Here is a 21,371-nt window from a genome sequence, read left to right as displayed (position 1 = left end):
TGGGAGGCATGCTTAAGGAAAGGTTTCAAAAGAAAGGGGCGTGGTCACACAATAGTATTCCCAATTCAAACTACACCACACAGTAGCACAATCTTATTCACATTACACCACATAGTAGTGTCCCTTATTTATGTTCTGACACACAGTAGTGCCCCTTTTGCACAATGCCGTCAGTAGTGGTGCCCCTTCTGCAGTGCCCCCATTAGTAGTGGCCCCAGTATTAATAGCCCCTGTAGTAGTGCCACCAGTAGCCCCTGTAGTAGTGTCCCCTTTAGCCCCTGTAGTACTGCCCCCAGTAGCCCCTGTAGTAGTGCCCCCTGCAGCCCCTGTAGTACTGCCCCCAGTAGCCCCTGTAGTACTGCCCCCAGTAGCCCCTGTAGTAGTGTCCCTGGTAATAGAGCCGCGCAAAACACATACACAAATAAACAAAAAAACAAACAAAACAGTTTACTTACCTTAAGCCCCGATCCAGCGTCCGCTGCTCCTCGTTACTATGGGAGAGACATCATGACGTCTCTCACATAGTGCCCGTGGGGGAAGCCAAGCCGGAGCTCAGGAGTCAGCTCCGGCTGCCGCTTCGGGGAGCCGGGCGCCCGCTGGTAAAATCTCAGCGGCCGCCCGGGAAATGGAGACTCCCTGCGGCGGCCGCGGGAAGGAGTGTGGCGCGAAGGGGAGGGGAAGGAGTGTGGCGGTGGGAGGAGGGTATGAGTTTGGCCGCATTGGGGATTGAGCGCCCAACGCACATGCGTAGTCGGCGTAACGGGCGGGCCTGCCTAGACCTATTGCTTAATAATGGTATATACCATTCCCATAACAGGTGTGGGATGCATGAACTGTTACAGCAACTTTATATTTATGTAGGGTACAAAAATACCAATTTTTATGCCAATCTGTATAAGGATAAGAGGAGCTTAATTTCAGCTGTAATCAGAGAGAGTAAGAAAGACACATCCCTGCTTGAACAGGAATCCCTAAAAGTTGAACAGGTCAGCAACAAGGCAGAGTACCATATAGTTACATCTTTACAGCACTTGTGTTCCTGTAATAAGTGGAGATCCTCAGAACTGGAACGTTGCTTTGTGTAAGCACAGACTACTGTGAAAGTTAAGTAAAAATGCCATTACAAAATGAAAATTCTTAAAAGTTGACCATTGACAAATGTTAAGTCGGGAACATGTTCTATCAACATTATTTTTAAGTTTCAAATTGTTCATTAAAAAGGTCTACTATAAACAAAATCAAATCATGGCTAAGCAGCTGAAATGGTTTGGGATTCTATTAAATCCTTGGCCACTGGATGCTGTTAACTTCAAAAGATGAGCAAACACATTTTACATTGTGCTGCTGTTTTCACTGTGATCCTGCTTCTTCTTACTTGATCTTAACAGATAAATAGTGAGTGTCATAACTTTGTAAGTGTCAACTATTACAGGTTTAATTCCTGGAAAGCTCTCTGGAAACGCTTAATGGTTTATTGAACCATGCCACACTATGACAGGTTGAGTCTTCCATATACAAATATTCCAAAATATTGATTTTTTTTTTAGCATGACTGAGATAGTGAAACCTTTGCTTTTTGATGGTTCAATGTACACAAACTTTTTGTTTAAGGCACAAAACTAATAAAAATATGATATAAAATTAACTTCAGGCTGTGTGTATATGAAATATTAATGAATTTCATGTATGTACACAAACTGTTTGAGCCACAAAATTATTGAAAATATTGTATAAAATTACCTTCAGGCTGTGTGTATATAAAACAAATGCATTGTGTGCTTAGATTTGGGTCCAATTTCCAAGATATCTCATTATGGTATGCAATTATTCCAAAATATGGAATATTCCGATATCCAACATACCCGTGGTCCCAAGCATTTTGGATATGGGAGACTCAACCTGTACTGTTTATTGATAAGGCCGACCGGGCATTAATATTGAACGGTCTACACAGACTAAAGACTGAATGATTGGAAAAAATACACTCTCCTCAGGTAATTCATTACCTTGCTAGAAGGACATTTCTCTTCCAAATTCACTCTCCCCCCTCCCCCCTGTATATTCCTGGAAGCTGATCGCCTTCAGCCCTTCCACGGACAATCCAGGTAAATTTTTACAGCATAACTAAAGGGTCCATTAGTGATTAGTCATTTGTGCTTATATTAGTAGTACATCCTTGTTTGTATTTCCTTTGGTACTTTGTAATTAGTTATTTGGTTATTTCTTGTTTTAATACAGTTTAATTTTTGTTTTACATAATTAGGGGTGCAGACCTAACACTCTGTGTGTTGCTTGTTGATTTGTTATGGAGATCCAGTGGTCCCATTAAAGAACAGCTGTTTGTGCAATTAAAATTTATAGTAGTTTTAGTAGCTGTGCGTCTAGTATGTTGTCTTTTTAACCTCCTTATTGGACTGTTGATTCTCACCAAAGAATTACGCAATTTTTTGCACTTCCGATTGTTCTTTAAAGGTTTGCGGTTTTAGGATTATCATTTAATTTTCTAGTTGCTTGATAATAAAGAAAACAAAATGTTTTTTCAGTTATCATCCCTATATGCCATTTGTTCAAAACAAATGTTTTTCTTATAAATGCTTTTAGAAATGCCAGTGTTCTTTAAATCATGATGTACTGTGATATCTCAGGATTGGGAGGTGGTAGAGCCTTGGGACAAAATTATTGTTCTCAGCAAAGTTTGGGCTACATTTTGGTCCACACATTAATTACCATCTCACTTTTTAAAGATTGAAAATGGGGGCACAACCAGAACAAAATGTGTGTGAAATTATGACTATTCAGGGTGCCACTATCTCAGCTTGGAAAGTTTTTTTTTTTTTTTTTTGGTGAGGTACATATGTACTAGTAAAGTAAATTGTTGCAAAAAAAAAAAAAAACTAAAAAAAGTCTGAAGTTTATGTACAACTTTTTTTTTTATGAAAGTTTGGAAATTACTATTTAAAATTATGCTTAAATATTTATGGTTGGCAAACTATGAAAAAAGTTCTTTAAAATTACAGACTAAACCTATATTTAAATACATATATTTTTAGGACTTCTTTTTCACTTATTTTTTTTATCAAAACTGAAATCTACAAATAAAACCTCAAGAGGGTGTGAGCAAAAATAACGGGTGCTCGCTGCACTCGTGCCCTATCGGCAAAATAATTGAACAGATCCGTCGGGCGTCCATTACTTAACAGGAGGTCCGTTCTGCACATGTGTAGAATAAATTTCCTCTTCAAAACATAGCGGGGAAATGCAGTCGCACCTTGGGCCTGATTCAGAGCAGCTCGCAATTAGCGCTCGCTCGTTCATAAAAAGGGGGTGGCTATTCAAATGAACCGTTCGCTCTTTGCGGTCTGTTGCCGCCTCCATGTCTGAACGAGCGAGCAAAACATACGCTCGTTTATTTGAAAAAAACTCCCCCTGGCCGCTCGCATCATACGTCATGTCCGCTATTTATTAGATTAATCGAGTACATCGAACAGCGTATGAACTGCTCGCTATTCTTGTGGTTGGTTTTTCCAACCACAATATTGCGAGCAGTTCTGACTATAAAATAACCCAGTGACGTGGTCAATGACGCTGCTGTATTAATTATGCACACCCATAAAACGCCCGCTTTGACCTTTAAGCACGCCTGCGTTCTGATCTCCACTCCCCATTTTCAAGCACCTTCCCCTGTTACCACCCACATTCGCCTCATTCTATCACTCCAAATAGCAGGCACTCGCTATATAGCGAACAAACGATTTTCGGCCGCACTGACTGGTTCGCGCATGCGTACTAAAAACCGTATGCATGCGCAGATGTGCAAATATCGCTCGGAACGAGCGTACTGCCGCTTACGAGCGGCTTTGAATGAGGGCCCTTGTCAGCTGAAGAACAGTTGGCTGCGTGTATAACACTACTGTATATTACTATAGTTTTAACCTGAGTCTTTTTAAAATATGTGAAGGGTATGATGGGTCTCCCATCTATGATTATTTGATGTAATAGTAGTTACTATATAAACTGCTAGCATGTCTATTTTCACCATATTATTGTGAAAAAGTGCAGCACGATAGAAGTGCACTTTAACTGACCTATAAGTGACATTCCTTTGCATGTCATCAGTGCCCAATTAAATAAAATAATGTTTTCTATATAGTCTGCACACTTTGAAGACGTTACTACAAAAACAAAACAAAACAAAAAACAGCAAATAAGGGAGAGGCAACTGAAGTCCAATGATTGGCACTGTAAGGTCATCCATATGGGGTAACTAAAAGCCCAAGCAATATATCTGGAATTGCTACCTTTTTCCATTCATACATATAAACAAAAGGATGATAAAAATATATATCAATATAACAATCCAAAACAAAAGCACTATAAACCTGGAATGTTTGTAGATTGGTAAACAAGAATTAAAAACTCAAACTGAAATTAAAAATCAAAAAGGGGGCCAAACGTCAAATGAAGTCTTGGTTCTGTGCCATCTTTCCATGACCAGAGTAGCAAAATGAATAAAAGACTTCCTAGAGGATAAGCTATTTAGTAATTTATATGGAAACCTGCAACACTTCCTGTGAAGGCGTGATCTATCATTTTAGTGTTTATAGCTAGAAAATGCATATTTTTTGTAGTTTCAAAGAAACAAATAAAACCCATTTACAACTAATTACAAAGTCTAACCAGACAGTAGACTAACAGGCATCCTAAGCATTTTATGTACAATAAAACTGCATACCACAAAGCAGACTTCGATTTACAACACGAAAATACATATGTTAAAATCAAACCTGCAACACAGATTATACCATACTATGTTTATCTTTATATTCTATACTAGAAAACACAATCCTTGGAGTTTTAATGTAAACACAGACCCATACAGATGTATACACCATATTTTAAAACTGAATTATCATGTGGAATGGAAATAAAAATTCAAACCAAAAATCCTCCAGGCTGCTCTCTTCATTGCAGTAACATTTCTAAGGGTACTGATGGGAGTGTGACCATGCGGACCAATGTGAGCTACAAACACGAAGCCTACAGCTTCCTATTGGTCCCCGTTGTGATTCTGACACACACTCGCACACAATTTCAGGTGAGCAGGCAGCTCTCCTGTATACTGTATATGTAGCTATAACAGGTAGAAGCATTTTTAGCAGTAGTGAAGAAAATGTAAAAGTGTTTTTGTCATGTGGAATGTCAGACTTACCCTTGTTATCTCTATTTCTACGAAGTCCATAGGGTTCCACAGGATACCTTGGGGTATAGGCGATGGCGGCAGACATCCAGGCACCACAGAGTTAAATTCTCAGCCTCCCAGGATGCACTGGGGTCCCTCTCCTATACCCCGCCCCCGAGCCTCAGGCCACTCAGTTTCGTAACAAGCCATAGGACGGAGCAGGAGCAAAAAAGAGAGAGAAGAAAGTCTGGAACACACAAGAATCACATTCTCACCAGAAGGAGACGGAGAAACCGGTGACCAGATCAAAGCCCATCTGCAGTACAGGTGCGACAGGGCGGGAGTCCTGTGGAACCCTATGGACTTCGTAGAAATAGAGATAACAAAGGTAAGTTCTTACCATATCTCATATTTTCTACTTCAGGGTCCATAGGGTATCCACAGGATACCTTGGGGATGTCCCAAAGCAGTATCCTTTAAGGGTGGGGACGCTCCTCTGCTGTAAGGAGAATCCGCCACCCGAAGGAAGCATCCTGAGAGGCGAAGGTATGAAAAACATAATACCTTACAAAAATATGGACAGATGACCACGTGGCTGCCAATCACCGCTGAACCGCCACGTCGAGCTGCCCACGAAGGAACCACAGACCTAGTGGAAGAGCTTTAAAAGAGGATGGAACAGGAAGACCTGTGAATCCATCCTGCCAAAGCTAGCGCAGTGGCAGGCCAACCCATTTTATGGAAACCAGAAAGGACAAAACCGAGAGTCTGATTTCTTAAATGGACTGGTACTTAAATTCTTAGAGCCCGTACCACATCCAAAGAGGCCTCACCAGCAGAAAGGACTGGGGAAGTAAAGGCAGGTACTATAATTTCCTCATTGATGTGGAAACTAGACACCACCGTAGGTACAAAACCAGGGCAAGTGCGAAGCACTGCCCTGTTCCTAGGAAAGATGAGAAAGAGGGAGGTCTACATGACAGAGCCCCCCATTCTGAGATCCTACCAGCCAAATCAATGGCCAGAAGGAATACATTCCTAGCCATAAACCATTTGAAGTCCACTGAGCCCAGTGGATCAAATGGCGGTCCTCAGAGAGCCCTAAAGACCACAGCCAAATCCCAAGGAGCGACAGGAGGAACAAAGGGATGCTGAAAATAATGTATACCCTGCACAAAGGTGCGGACATCAGGAAGAGTAGCAATCCTACGATGAAACCAACAGGGCAGAAACCTGCACCGTCAGGTAAGCAAGGCGAAGACCGTTATCTAAGCCCACCTGTAGGAAAGCCAACACACTGAATATCCGGAACACCCGAGGAGCAGAGCCTGTAGGGCGACACAACTGAAAGAAAGTATGCCATACCTGATGGTAAATTCTTGCAGATAAAATCTTCCGAGCTCTTAGCATGGACATAGGCCCTGTTAACTATAGAGCTGGAAAAACTCCTAGACCTTAAAAGGGCAGTCTCCACCGCCACACCGGCAAGGACAGACAACCCAGGTCTGGGTATCAGCCAGGATCCTGAGACAACAGGTCTGATCGTAGAGGTAACAGCTTCGGAGTGTTAACTGAAACACTCCAAAGATCTGAGTAATAGTGCCGTCTGGCCCACGCACGAGCTATCAGCAGGAGCGCGCCTCCTTCTTGCTATTACTGGAAGAAGGGATAACGGAGGGACGAGGTACACAACTTAGAAGGTCCACTGGACCAACATACGTCTACCATAAGAGTCTCATCTCTGAAAGGCTCCACTTGTTCACCTCCTGATGAAGAGGACATTTCCCTGAATGCACGTCCTAACGGCTGGGAAAGCCTGCTTTCTATCTGAGGATTTCTGAATGAACACTGTCGATGACGGCAGGGATATAGCCTTCCACCCAAACCAGAATTCGGGACACCACTGTTAGTGTCGCCCGACTTCGGGAACCACCTAGGTGGTTTACATAAGCCATCATGATGGCGTTGTCAGACCGTACCTGCACGGTATTTCCTGCATGCTGGAGAACCGTGAATACTGCTCAGAGTTCTCAGATGTTTATGGGAAGCGCAAAAACTACTGGTGTCCACCTGCCCTGGAACAAGTGTGGACCCGTCACTGCTTCCCAGCCACGGATACTGGCGTCAGTTGCCAGAAGGACCCGGTGCGCAATCCCAAAGGGGGTGCCCCTTGTTTAGGTAAGCTTTCCGCAGCCACCAGGCCAGAGAAAGACAAACCTTCGGGGAAAGCACTATTGACTTTATCCTATGGGGCAACCCATCCCGTCCGGAGAGGATCAATTTTTCTAGAGTGACACTGGGTACTCTCCACCATGTCGAACAGCGACAACCTGGAACCCAGGAACCACATTGCCGAGTGAATAGACACTCGGCGACTCTGCAGGCAACTGCGTACCTTTGCCTGTAATGCAGAGATCTTTTCCTCAATCACAAAGATCCTCAGATGTTGGGATATGGAGCATCCTCTGTGAAGAATCAGAGAGGACCATTTCCAGTGTATCAGTCAGCCCTAACGTAGCAACACAGATATTGTACGTTGCAGATGGCACTGAAGTATCTCTGGAGACTCTGGTAACACCAGGAGGTCGCCCGGATTGGGTAACAAGCGGACCCCCTGCATCTGCAGGTGGGCTGCCATAACTGCCATGACCCTGGTAAAACTGGAAATGCTTATCGACCACTGCAAACCTGAGGAAAAACACTGGTGTTCGAAGAAAATAGGGACATTCAGGTAGTCACCCTGAATATATCCAACGACACCACAAAATTCCCAGGCTCCATTGAATGATGGAATGCAGGGTCCCCCTCCTGAACCAAGGAACCCTTAAGAATTTGTTGAAGGATTCGAGGTTGAGGATGTCCAGGTAAGACCCATTGGGTTTCCGTACCAGAAAGAGGATGGAGTAATACCTCGTTCCCCTTTGGGGCAACGGAATAGGTACTATAACTCCTGCCTGGAGCATAGAGTGTAACACCCTCAAAAATTACAGGGCCTTGTCTTGAATTGACAGAAGACCTGTAATGAAAAACCGTCTGGGAGGCTTTTACCGGGAGGAGAGGACATACATTCAAGAAAATACTTCTCTTACCCCAGTGTCCATGGAGGTCAGACACCAGCACTGGGCGAAAGGGAGAAGCCGGCCTCCAACTCTGGGGTCCCCCGAGAGGAGGCCCGTCCCGTGAGGCTGAAGGCTTATAGTCCAACTTGGGAGTAGGACGTCTTGTAATCCAAGCCTGTTCTTATGGCTGAGCAGATTTCCTGGCTACTGACTGTCTTGGAAAGCTATATTTTAGACTTACCCTGGCCTCACAGGGCCGAAAAGACAAAACCCCAGACCCCGATGGGACTGTAGCCCATGGCAGACAGGCAGACGTAGCTGCTGCCTGCGGGGCCACAATTGTGTCCAGATTAGGGCCAAACAGGACCTGTCCCGTAAAAGGCACAGCATTCCAAATGGAATCTGCATCCGCTTTCCAAGAGCGCAACCACAGGGAGCGGCGAGCTGCTACTGCTGCCGAGGAGATTCTGGAAAGGAGTAGGCTATCTGTAAGACTGTCTCATTATGAACGTGGCTAAGTCTCTGAGAATTTGCCACTATCCACTGGCTCTGCTGGAGAGTCAGTGTGCAGAGATCCAGTTACCTACCCAGCGCTCCATGGCTCTGGCCCCCCAGCACACGGCCATAGCCGGCCTGGAAGCCCCTCCAGCAAGGGAATAATTGGATTTTAGATATATTTGCACCTTGCAATGTGTAACCTCCTTCAAGGAGGACCTGGAGGGCATGGGCCACGTAACACTCCTCACTAGGCGTGTAACATGAGAATCTACCCGTAACGGTAACTCCCATTCGGAAAAATAATTAACCGCAAAGGGGTATGCAAAAGGTCAACCGTTTTTGAGGCTGGAACCGTTTACCCGGATTTTCCACGCCTCCTCTAAATGATCCACCTGACCAGATAGAGGAATTACAGTGGCAACACCCTTATCCATAAAAAAGAAGGCATAGTTGGATTTAGCCACGGGGGATATGTAATAACCAAAGCCGCACGGACTGCCCGTATAAGGCCAGGTATATAGACTTTAGACCCAGACTACGCCTCCTTTGCACTAAGGGGCTCGTGTCTGAAAAAGTCAAAAATGTCACCGTCATCAGACGTCATATCCTTACCAGTCTGAGACCCAAAAGGCCGTTTAGAAGGCCGAAATGGTGACTCCCCCTGTAAAACGTCCATGAGGTGCTATACCATTTGGACAATAAATTCACCCACACAGGCTCCAGCGAGACCTGGGGGGGCGAAAAACAGGATACACTGGGGTACCATCAACTGCCCAGGGACCCCTGCATGTGATGAGACCACCACTCGCTGCGATAACCCCTATGGGGAAACGCAGGGAGCGTTGCCCACAAGGGCTGTAAGCATCTTAGCCAGCCGAGGGTGGTCCCTTTTTGTGCAGGCACAGTGACAGAAATGGGGCGTGATATATAATACAACATGCCCTCCATAAACCCTCAGCGTCAACATATCCCTCCGCTAACTGCACATTATATCAGTACATTATAGCTGGAAGAGGATATCCTCGTTCACTTTCAGACATGAGGATTGTGAACGGAGCGTATGTGACCTCCCACACAGAAAAGCCACGTTTACTGTGAGGTAATAAACACCCTGCAACACCGCACCGCAAGGGCTGTAGCAGAAGAACAGGGATAGGAAAAAGGCTGACAGTCAGAAATGAAAGTACAGGCAAACAGCGCTAGCATTTAAGTCACATACAATGCACAGATAACATCCTGCATTACAAGCACTGCGATCAACTACGCAGACCAAAGTCTGGTAGGAAACAGTGCTGCATACACTGACCTTAATTGAAGGAGAGGTATGGCCACCGAGGAGCAGAGAGGAGGCGGGCCCGGGGAGGAGCGCTGACACAGCCCACTCAGACCGCTGTGGAATGGCACTGTGCAGCGGGGGAGACGCCGGCTGTGAGACAGGGAAGGCGTTCTCCCCTGGCCTGCTATTAACCCCTGGGACGCCGCGCTGTACCGCACATGCTGCGGTCCGCTGTCCCTGGTGGTCTAGTGGAAGGCGCAGGATCAGTACCTGGCCCCACGCGCAGCCGGTCCCCAGGGAGCCCCCTGCCTGGGGACCAAAAAGGACTGTGTTACCGGCGGGTGCCCACCGCGGGACCCTGCCGCTTACCTTGTCCCCCGTGCATCCGGCCACAGTCCAGGTAGCCGGGGTCAACGCTAGCTGTGACCCCAGCTACCAACCAGCATCCCCGGATCGGTACCGGCGTTCTGGTACCGGCGGGGTGTAGGAGTGACAGCATGGACGTCAATACTGACTGTCCTATGCTGGAGCACTCTAGTTGTGCAGCCACAGCTGCGAAGAAATCTTCAGGGGCCTTGAAAAGACCCCCCTCTGTACGGTGCGACTGGTCCGGCCAGGCACCAACGAAAACTGAGTGGCCTGAGGCTCGGGGGCGGGGTATAGGAGAGGGACCCCAGTGCATCCTGGGAGGCTGAGAATTTAACTCTGTGGTGCCTGGATGTCTGCCGCCATCGCCTATACCCCAAGGTATCCTGTGGATACCCTATGGACCCTGAAGTAGAAATAGCTCATCTTTATAAAGCAAGGCCTTCAGGGAGATGATTGAAAAAGTACTCCGTCCTTTATTCCCAGCTATCTCATTATACACGTTGTAAACAAAAGTGATTGGACACTGACAGCAAAAAGATCAACAAGATTTTATTGACGTCAGTACTTTGTAGGTCCACCACGTGCAGGGATTACTGCAAACACTCTTCTTGGCAAACTGTCCACAAGTTCCTGGACAACAGCAGGCGGTATGTTTTGCAATTCTGCCTTAAGTACAGTGATCAACTGTGACACTGAAGGTCAAGTTGGCCTAGAATGCACCAGTCGCTCCAATTGATCCCAGAGGTTCTCAAAGGGGTTAAGATCTGGACTCTGAGCTGGCCAGTCCATCTAGATTACCAAATTTTCTGTATACCAGTCCAGTTGGCATTGACGTCCTGATAAAAACATTTGTTGTTTCCATAGAACTGCAAGTGCATGGGCATCCCTACGAAGTGTTCTTGTCGAAACCGCCACATTAGTGGCCATTTGGAAATTGTGTGCAATGGTATGCATGGCACGCATTTTGCTTGCGTGGAGGTGTCCAATCACTTTTGTGTACTACACTCCATAGCTATTGGGTGTGGGATTATGCTCTTGCTGCAATTCTGCTTAGAAGCAAACTTCCGTAATGGTTCCTTAGAGATGTACACATTATTGCATGTAATCCCAGCCAACTGGATACTCTAAAGGGAAGCAATATATTTGATAGCATAGATTATACTCCATACTTACATTGTCATGCTTAAAAAAACACAACATCTTCAATTCTCGGAAGACCCTTTTGCAAGAGACTAGATTTTGGAAGACGTTGGGCATCTTTTTGAGAGCTACTCTCTTTCCATCCCGTGGATCTGTTACAGACCTACAAAATAAAAAGGGAACAAAAAAGAGTTATTAAATATAAAAAAAAAAAAAAAGATTATGAATTGAGGAACATAATATAATTTCAACATTGTGCAGTACATCGGAGGTGAAGATATGTTAAAGCTGTAATATAGGTGCCAAGTGTATGGGGCTGTAACGCAATAACCTCAATAATTATAATGGGTGCCTTTTACTAGGTGCATCAACGACTATAGACTCTCTGCCACATGTGCTAACACTGCAGTCATGCAGAGTGGAGGTAATCTCTCACCAATTTATTTGAAACCATGAGTATAAAACCGCAGCAAATGCATATAAAGAACACACATTACCAATTTAGGTCATGCTTTACTCCTTCATGACTGTTAATGTGTACCATATGTAGTCATTTCCTTCCTTCACTTCTACCATCATCTCCTCCCCACTGCCTACACCACCACCTAACCATTGGGTTCTGCTGCCCAGCTGCTTATTTGATTATAACTCCTGATGAAGCAAAGTTAAACAATGTCCATGTCCTGCTATGTTCTGTACTGTAAAGCTGGGTACACACTATACGATGTGTGTACACAGCGACAGTGCGACGAGATGTAACGATCTATCGCGTGCGCTGTACACACTACATGATCCAATGCATGACCGTGTGATATGGGCCATTGTAATGAATTACAGCCATGCACGCACAATAGAGTGTACACACTATACAATCTGCAAGATATAACGTTATGATTCCTGGCCGAACTATATATCGTACAATATATCTTAGAGGCCCCGCACACATAGCGATTCGCTCACGGTCAGCTGATGTGTACGATTTCCCTTGACACTCTCCCTGGCAGCTCTGGACACGATTTGGTGTCCAATCTTCATACGATCTCTCCTGTATCCTGACTTTCACAGTGCATCGCGTCCTAGATTGTCAGATATGCCCTACTGCACGGCAGATCTGAAGATGCGATGTGCGACCAGCGTGGACGCGCATCGCATCGTGAGTGGTGACTTACGATTTGGCCATATTTTGCATGATCTGTCGTTCCAATGCGTCGGAATCGGCCAGATCGTGTAAGATATCGCTATGTGTGTGGGCACCTTTACAGTATGTACCAGGCTTAAGTCATTATTGTTCATGTATTTTCATACTGTTTCTGTACTTTGTAAGGCGCTGCAGATAATTATATTAAGTGCTTGCCTGCATTGTAATGTTAATTTGGAATGAGTCCTTTGTTTATGCTCTACCCTTATTCCTATGTTATCTGCTTACATACCATAAAAGCAATAGTGAGGAGATGGGTACGGCTTGCTGGCACTCGGGATCCCGGGGGTCATAATCGTGATGCCAGCATCCCAACAGGGTTGGAACACCCACACTTGTCGGTCAGTATTCTAACCCTCCCCCTTCCCCTAACCTTCTCCCCTTTGTGCTTAACCCTCCCCGTAGTGCCTAACTCTCCCCCCAAACCCGCTACTTACCTTCGGGATTCCGGCGGTCAGGATGCTGGCACCGGGATTCTGAGTGCCCGAATCCCTGCGGCTGGGATATTGACCACATGCCATAGTGAGGGTACATGCAATCAAACATTGCACAACTAGATACCAAGGAACTAGGGGGTAGATTTACTAAAGTGCAGGTTTTTAGAATTGGAGATGTTGCCAATAGCAACCAATCAGATTCTACTTAACATTTATCTAGCACCTTCTAGAAGATGATAGCTAGAATCTGATTGGTTGCTATTGGCAACATCTCAACCTCTAAAAACCCGCACTTTAGTAAATATGCCCCTAGGAGTCCACTTAAGTTATTGAGCATTAGACTATTTGCCCCATGGTGGTCTCTGAAAGCAGCACAATTCTGGTAGATGTATTTTACACATGGACTTACCACCAATACAAGAATAATAAAAACAGCAGCAGGAGCTTAGTCACCAGAAGCAAATTATTCTCTTCCTAGATCAGGTCTCATCACATTCAATGCAGTCAATGGAGCGGAGGGGACTACAGCTTCAGGCCTCAACATAAAAATAGGCCCATCACCATGACCAGCCACCCACATGGTGGGCAATAAATATTAAAGTTGTATTTCTATTTTACTCACAAAATTTTACAATTTGTCAACTATTACATATTTAGGGAGACATTGGTTAGAAAGTGTAGGAGTGTACATGCCCATATGGTACTGGCCACACCCACACAGCACTGGCCACACCTCCTCCCCTTTTCACAATAGCCCTTTGATCATTTCTAGCGCCAGGTCCATGTGAGACCCGTAATCCTACACTGCAGTTGGTGGTCACTGCCAGTTAAAAATATTTCAGTGTTTAAGACTTCAGTTTAAACCTTTACTATAACTTTAGACTTGACAGAAAAACATGGCAATAAGTGCAATGTGTGACAAACGCCACTATTAATTACATGGATTTGAGGACACATTTGAATTCAGGGACTTATCACCACTGAAAAAGCTGGTAAACACATATCATGTATTTAACATGTACTGCAAAGAAAGTGAAACCACCTAATCTTAGACTGGCATTCATACAATGAGGCTGGACCTGTTTAAGTGGTTCAACTTGACCCATAAAACCATAATTCTTCTCAGACTGCTTTCTTTCACTATGAATAGATAAGGCCTGCAGATATGAATTCAGAGTTGCACAAACGTCTAACATTATATAGGAAATAGAAGAGTCAGTTTAATAAATATGTCACTCGTGTGTATACCCAACAGGTCCCCTTTGGTGGAATTCTTTCACATGTATGTGTATGAAATGTACTGGTCACATCTTACAGACTGAAACAAGAATTATATAACTGCTACACAAACTTCTAAGAAGCAGCTTACAAGGTACACTAAGAAGGTACACTTTAATTGTTCTAAAAGCAAACATCTTAAATATGTTGGCACCCCCTTCCCTTCATGCCCAATGGCCTTTGCTTAGAAGAAATATTCACTCATCCTTATGTTTATTCTTTCCTAACTTCTATCTTGTTAAACAAACACGAGGTGCCCTAGAGATGATCTTCCCGTCTGGAGGCCTACACTCATGAACCACTAAAACACTGTAAAATGTTCCAGAATTCTGAGCCAGTGCCTGCAGACAGATGCCTGCTGGGGAAGGGCCGCCCTCGTATTTTGCTCGGTGCATTAAAAGACAGACGTGGGAAATCTTGATGCAGAACAAACACAGGCAGCTCTTGGAAAAACAGGCAAAGCATTTTTTTTTTTTTTGTGGTGAACAGTTTGGAGAGTATGTACAACTGCTATAAAGCAAAGAGATCCCCCGCCCCCCCCCAATAATGCAGACCTAACCCAATAGCCACTAATATAATTACACATACATGTCTATGGGTGCTTTTTATGATATGAACAGTTGTACTATCTGGGTCAGCAATGTTCTTAGTTTGGCAAGTGCAGCTTAAGCAGCACTACAGATATGAACACATCATGAGTGAAGCCTGGATAGTTCATGTATGCACAATATACTATATCTTGCACCCTTGATCTATCCAGTGTTTACTCTGAGTACTGTTGTGCTTTCTTCATATGCTCCAGGTGGATTCAGCCTAGGACATTAAGATTATTTATATGTTGCCAGCTATTATATTCCACAGCGCTGTACAATTAGGAACATATAAAAGAAGACAGAGTATTAATAGACAGACAGAAAGGTAAGAGGAGACATAATACCCTTATCTACCAATGCAAACACATAATGGGCGATTCAATTATTTTATTATGCCCGATCTCCCAAGTGTGATATTCAATAGTTTTGGGCGCCCACTGCTCATAGCACATGTCGTGTTCAAATAGCCCGTGTTTAGCCACGTAAAATGGCTAAACCAAATCTAAAGTCCTGGTTACTGCAGCCAAATAGCAGTTTGGGCACCCAAACCACAGACTTATCGCACATTTCTGCTTGCCACCTCCGGAGGGTTTGAGTGTAGAAATGCTGGTAGCTATCATGTCCAAACGGAGCAACAATTGAATTGCTCCATCGACCGCCCATTACACTAGAGCCAGGCTAAAAACAATTGGATCGCCCCCTTTAGAACTGTGCTTCATGTCTCTACTGGCATTCAAGTGGCACACATGCCTTGTTAACAGTGACCAGTAGTTAGACATATATAGGTAACCATTATACATTTTAGGGAAGTTACTTGCAATTACATTGTGGCAGGGATTACATTAACTGGTTTTATTTGCAGATAACATAACTTGGAGCAAAATAAACTAATTAAAAGGCATGTCTTTCTTCACACTGCCATTAACAATCCCCTTCTCATTACATTACCAGGTCACCACACATTGACTGCGAGAGACAACGTCTGTGCAACGGAGAATCCACCGTAAGCAAAACATTAATTTTACTTATCGCTTTTCTGGATAACTGGCTTCCAGACCAAATACCCTATTTAACGGCATCATCACAATTATACAGTTCCTAAACAGAAAGCAGATCTAAATTAAAATTGTAGCAGTTTCAGTATGTTGTAGATAAAGAGACTATTCCAAGAACTTGATGCCTGTGCCTGTAATGCAGATTGCACATTGCCGATTCATTTCATATGGCCGTGTGACAATTTACTGTCCTGCAATCATTTTTGGCAGCTGACACACCCGCCATCTGACGTACTTTGCAGATTTATTTTTTTATACATGCAAAAACAGTATCAATTCTCTTTAGCAGCACAGCATCTAGTCCACAAATACGTATTCCAGTTACTCAAAGCACAGTTCCCAGTATCTTGTCCTGTTTATTGGAGGGGGGGGGATTAAAGTCTCTGCAATGGCTGCAAATTGCCTCCTAGAACAAAGGTACTTCATGAACATAATCACCAGTAAAGTTCCCTCCCACCCCATAGAGGTGCACAGGAAAATTAGCAATGTTGTGTACAGCAATGTACAGAGACATGCGCAGCCAGACATTGTGGCGGCACACTGCCGAGAATTTACTATCCTCCACTGTGTTTAAAATGAATTGGAAAAGCTTATTAAAAGCTCCAAATGCTAGTAACATGATATCAATAAAGGCTAACCAATAATTTTTTCTAGCATTTTTAAAACAAAAACTGGTTTGAGGCTGCGAGAACACAAAAAAACATGAAATATATGTAACCTTAACTCAAACGCCAAAATGTTACAGCCTGCACTTATCATACTTTTTTAAGCAGTGAATTTACATCATTAAATAAATCTTTATATAATTAAACCATTTTTGTTGGGGGAAGCGCAGCATTTAATTTCTGGATTATTCTGGACACCTAGAATAACCCAAAGTGAATGCCCCCAAGAAATGAGCGCCGGATGGAGCAACTCAATTGTTGCTCCGATCAGGCACGAATTTCGCGTGCCCCTAAATTTCTGCTTGCAGCCTCCTGAGAAGCGAATTAAATTGCTCCATCAGGCGCCCATTAATCATAGCCACCTTTATATTTATAGATCAAATCTTGATTATGATTTAAAGGAATTTTTCATAAGCAATAATTGCGGTCACTAGTTATATTTTTGTACTAGCATATTTGACACAGCCAACCCCCCCCCCCCCCCCCTGTATTGTCCCATGGTCCCCTTCACTCCGGGCCTCAGTGGGAGTTGCCAGTAGGTGGGGGGCATGGGTGCGTGTCTGTCCAGAGTCAGAAATACTCCCACTGACTCGGGACATACCTTGTAGAATTATAATGTAGATATTTGCAGATTATTTAGAACCAAATTTGCAAAAAACTATGGTCTCATTTTTTTTAGACAATTGATTATTGCAATAAAGTTTTTATGATCATGGACAGTTTATAAATTATTTATGTTATATCATCTTTCTTTAACAGAACTATGAAGTATTTTTGAATAAAACTATGAATGTCAATTATACCCTTTGGAGAAAAACTTATTTATGCCTTCTAAATAGCATTAATTTAAACCAAATTATGAATAAAATGATTATTATATTCAACCATCGTGCCTCATCAGAACTTTAATTTGTTCATCAATATTAAATACTTAGGGTTGGTCTTTCTTTCTTTTAATCCTGTATTCACCAGACACTAATATCCTTTAATAAATATTCCTATTCAGGACTAACCTTATCAATATTGCGGTGAGCGTCTGTTTTCTATATATGACACCAAAAAAAACAAACAAAAAAAAACACACACTTAGGGTGGTGTTCAATTAGCCCTGAACATTGTTTGGGCACTAATGGAACCCCCGGGGCTATCCAATTAGCCCCGAAGTCCACCCGAAGCCGATACTTATCTGGGCTTTTTGTCGGGACCTGATGTGTCCTGAAAAATTACCTCCCGAAAACTGCAATGTTTTCGCCGCTGTGATGGCGAAAAGACATAGTTCCATGAACTTATCACGGATCCTATGTGGTTTCGGCCGAAAAATCCTATTTGTTCGGCCGACCAAGTGGGATACCGGTATAAAAGAGAGCCCGGTGGAAAAATTAGATCAGCAAAAAATCCCAGTTTTTCATCCCCAAAATATATAACGGGGCTAATTGGATATCCCCCTTAACGAGAAAACACTGAGGACTGATAACCAACATAGACACAAAGATATGAACATCAGTTCTTCTGCCAATAAAGGTTTTACTGTAGATGCTCTTCTACTTTTTATTTTGAGTGCAAACCACACAGAAAGCAGAAGAAAGACTGTTGCATTGCTTAGTCCTGAAGTCTTACTTAATGTACAAGGTCAAAATTCAATGGGGAACATTTATAAAAAGTGTCCCCCAGGTAGCAGTGTACAAATGGAACTATCAGCAATCCGATATATTGTACTTCCAGGGTCATGCTCTAGCCTTCAAAACGTGACACATATTACAGTTACTCTCAGTAATACATTTAACCATCCAAAGACACCTGTGATAACAAATCAGCAGACATTTTAACACAAGACAAACATTTAGTATATAGCAGAGAAAAAGGACCTATGGGGTGCTGCAGGTAGGGACTCACAGGACTACGTGATGCCCATCACTGAACTAGATTCTAGCACAGTTTCTAATAGAAGGCAAACATCTGGTATGAGCAACAATGCCATCTTATGTACATGGTTATCTGGAGAACAGCTTTCATAAATATTCATTTAACTAGAATAAACTATGGTATGGCCCCTATCAGAAAACCACAGAACACAGGTTTGTCAACAAAAATGTACTTAAATTAGAATCTTTCATCAACCATGTATTGTTTGCTTCATTTCCAACATTGTTCACACAACTGGGGATCCACAAACGCTGCAGCTGAGCCTATTCTATCATAAGCATACAATTAGGCAATCTAAAAGTAAACACAGAGAACATGAAAGAAGCGACTGCTGGAGCCACATAAAGAGAAAGACTGAACAATGGCTGGTGATATACACCAAGCTCTGAACAACAAATAGTGATCTATTTCAAACAATAAAACAACAACTTGAAAACAATCTGATTGATCCTTACAGATAAGATGCATATGCTCAGAAACACATAATTAGACAACCAGTAATATCAAGTTTTACTTACAGGCGGTGGTATAGCTTTATTATGGGCAGCACAGACTGTGTAATGGTTAGCGTTACTGCCTCACACTGAGGTCGTGGATTCAATTCCCACCACGGCCCTAACTGTGTGGGGTTTGTATAGTCTCCCTGTGCTTGCGTGGGTTTCCTCTTGGTGCTCCGGTTTCCTCCCACACTCCAAAAATATACAGATAGGTTATTTGACTCCACACAAAAATTAACCCTAATGTGTGTGTGTGTGTGTGTGCGTGTGGTAGGGAATATAGATTCTAAGCTCCACTGGGGCAGTGACTGGTGTGAACGCCCAAATATTCTCTGTAAACCGCTGCAAAATATGTGCACGCTATATAAATAACTGGTAATAAGCAGTGTTGCTATTTACTTCATCTTTATTTATCCTGAAGTGCCTCCTTGTGGTAACGTATGTGTGTTATTTACTGACATGGCATCCGGTGCAGGTCTACAGGAAGGGTGAGTGCTGGATCAGTGACTTGTTAAATAACTGGTAATAAATAAAATTATAGATGTATTGTAAGCAGAATTTCAATGGAACTGGATAATCTATTTTCGAACACTCCAAAGACAAATCAATATATACACATACGAACTCGAAATTATTGTATTTAAATAACACAAGCTCCATTGAGGCACTGACCAGAAGCAAAAAATAAATGATTTGCTTAATCTAAGCTGATAAGATTTTAACAACATTTATTATCAAAAAAATTAATTATGACACAGGACTCTTTAATATTCCCAAGAAAGCAATTTGTGTTTCATGTTACCTCTTCCCATAGCGGTTGTGCCACAGTTATGACTTAAAGAACTATTACTGCTGGTTTTAGATAAGTCATAAAACACCCCACCTTGATCAGTTATCTGGTGAGTCTTTACCACGCTCTTGGTTCTCTCCTTCCCGGCCCCAAACTGGGAGCGCTCTGTTGAATAAGGCAGTTTACTCAAGGACTGCAGCACTACACTGGGTGAGGGCCAGCAACTGAAAGCCAAATATCTGCATATATATTTGAAGACTGAGAAACATATTGGACTGGGCAAGTCAGCTATGAAAGTTATCCATCTGCTGGTAAAATAAACACCAGTCAGTTATGGGAAGTACCCTTGCACACTTGAGTCACAGAGGCAATTAAGAGTAATGCCTTTTTCCCACCAGCATACTGCTGTTAGACAACTCAATCACTGTGGCATTGATCATTTATTTATTCAAATCACTGCGATGTTTCACCACAAGGGTTCACAACAGCTAGACAGCCAATGAGACACCAGCAACAGATTGTACACAAATATAAACTGAGAATCTGCACCTTGCCAACTCCATTGCCCATATCCCTTCCTATAAAGTGTTTTTCATGATTAAACTATGAAACCTTATTCAGCCAGCTGATCAACACAACCTGCATGTCACTGCTTAAAGCATTACTTGTAACTTCAATATCATTTAAATACTTAGTAAACATAAAAAGGCTAGGGATCATGAACTCTTGTCACCGCTTCATAACTTTTTAAAAACATAAAAGTAACAGGGATCTAGAGGAAAGGTTTATATACATTTACCAAGTTGCTATCAATTGCTTAATTAATGCAGAAGGTCGGTCATGCCTGCAGCTGGTAACAACCGAACACTAATGAATGTGAATGGTAGTAGAGTCATTTCACGGCATGTTGAGCCTGTTCTCATTTAACTAGGAGAAGCAGTTGCTCCAGTACAGCAGACACAGTGACACAAGCACTTGGGTTTCCAAAGGTGAAACTTACAAAAGTCAATTAGAATGAATGACACATTTTTCAGAGGGATGTAGTTATGTGACCGGCTGCTCACAATACCAACTGCTGAATGCCAGCAAAGGATTCATGATGGGCGTTGAAATACCGACGCCGGATTCCAGGACGACGCGGGCCCAAACTAAGTAAGTACGGGTCGCGCTTCCTCTTAGCAGCGTAGGGAGGGGGTTTGGGGTTCTTAGGTTTAGGGCAGTTAGCGGGGAGGTTAGTATTGGGCACCCCTAGGGGGGAGGGTTAGACACCCCCAGGGAGAGGTTAGGGTTAGGCACCCCCCTGGGAGGTGTTAGGGTTTTGGCCCGTACGCACGGGACGATCAGACAACGATCAGTTACAGTTGTCTGATCGTTCTGCATGTGCTGCAATATCGAACATCCAAACGAGGTAATG

General features: G+C 43.3%; 1 protein-coding gene across 1 annotated transcript in view; it reads right to left on the bottom strand.

Moving 5' to 3' along the window:
* NLK (nemo like kinase) overlaps window positions 1–21,371 on the bottom strand; it is a 182,327-nt gene that overhangs the window by 67,036 nt on the left and 93,920 nt on the right. Inside the window, exon 2 of the mRNA XM_088449462.1 lies at window positions 11,555–11,684. Coding sequence (XP_088305588.1) covers window positions 11,555–11,684 — 130 coding nt within the window. The remainder of the gene's footprint in view (window positions 1–11,554; window positions 11,685–21,371) is intronic.

This window comes from Taudactylus pleione, unplaced genomic scaffold (assembly GCF_031769625.1).
Source record: "Taudactylus pleione unplaced genomic scaffold, aTauple2 ptg000485l, whole genome shotgun sequence".
NCBI classification, from domain to species: domain Eukaryota; kingdom Metazoa; phylum Chordata; class Amphibia; order Anura; family Myobatrachidae; genus Taudactylus; species Taudactylus pleione.
This window is presented reverse-complemented; position numbering and strand designations above follow the sequence as displayed.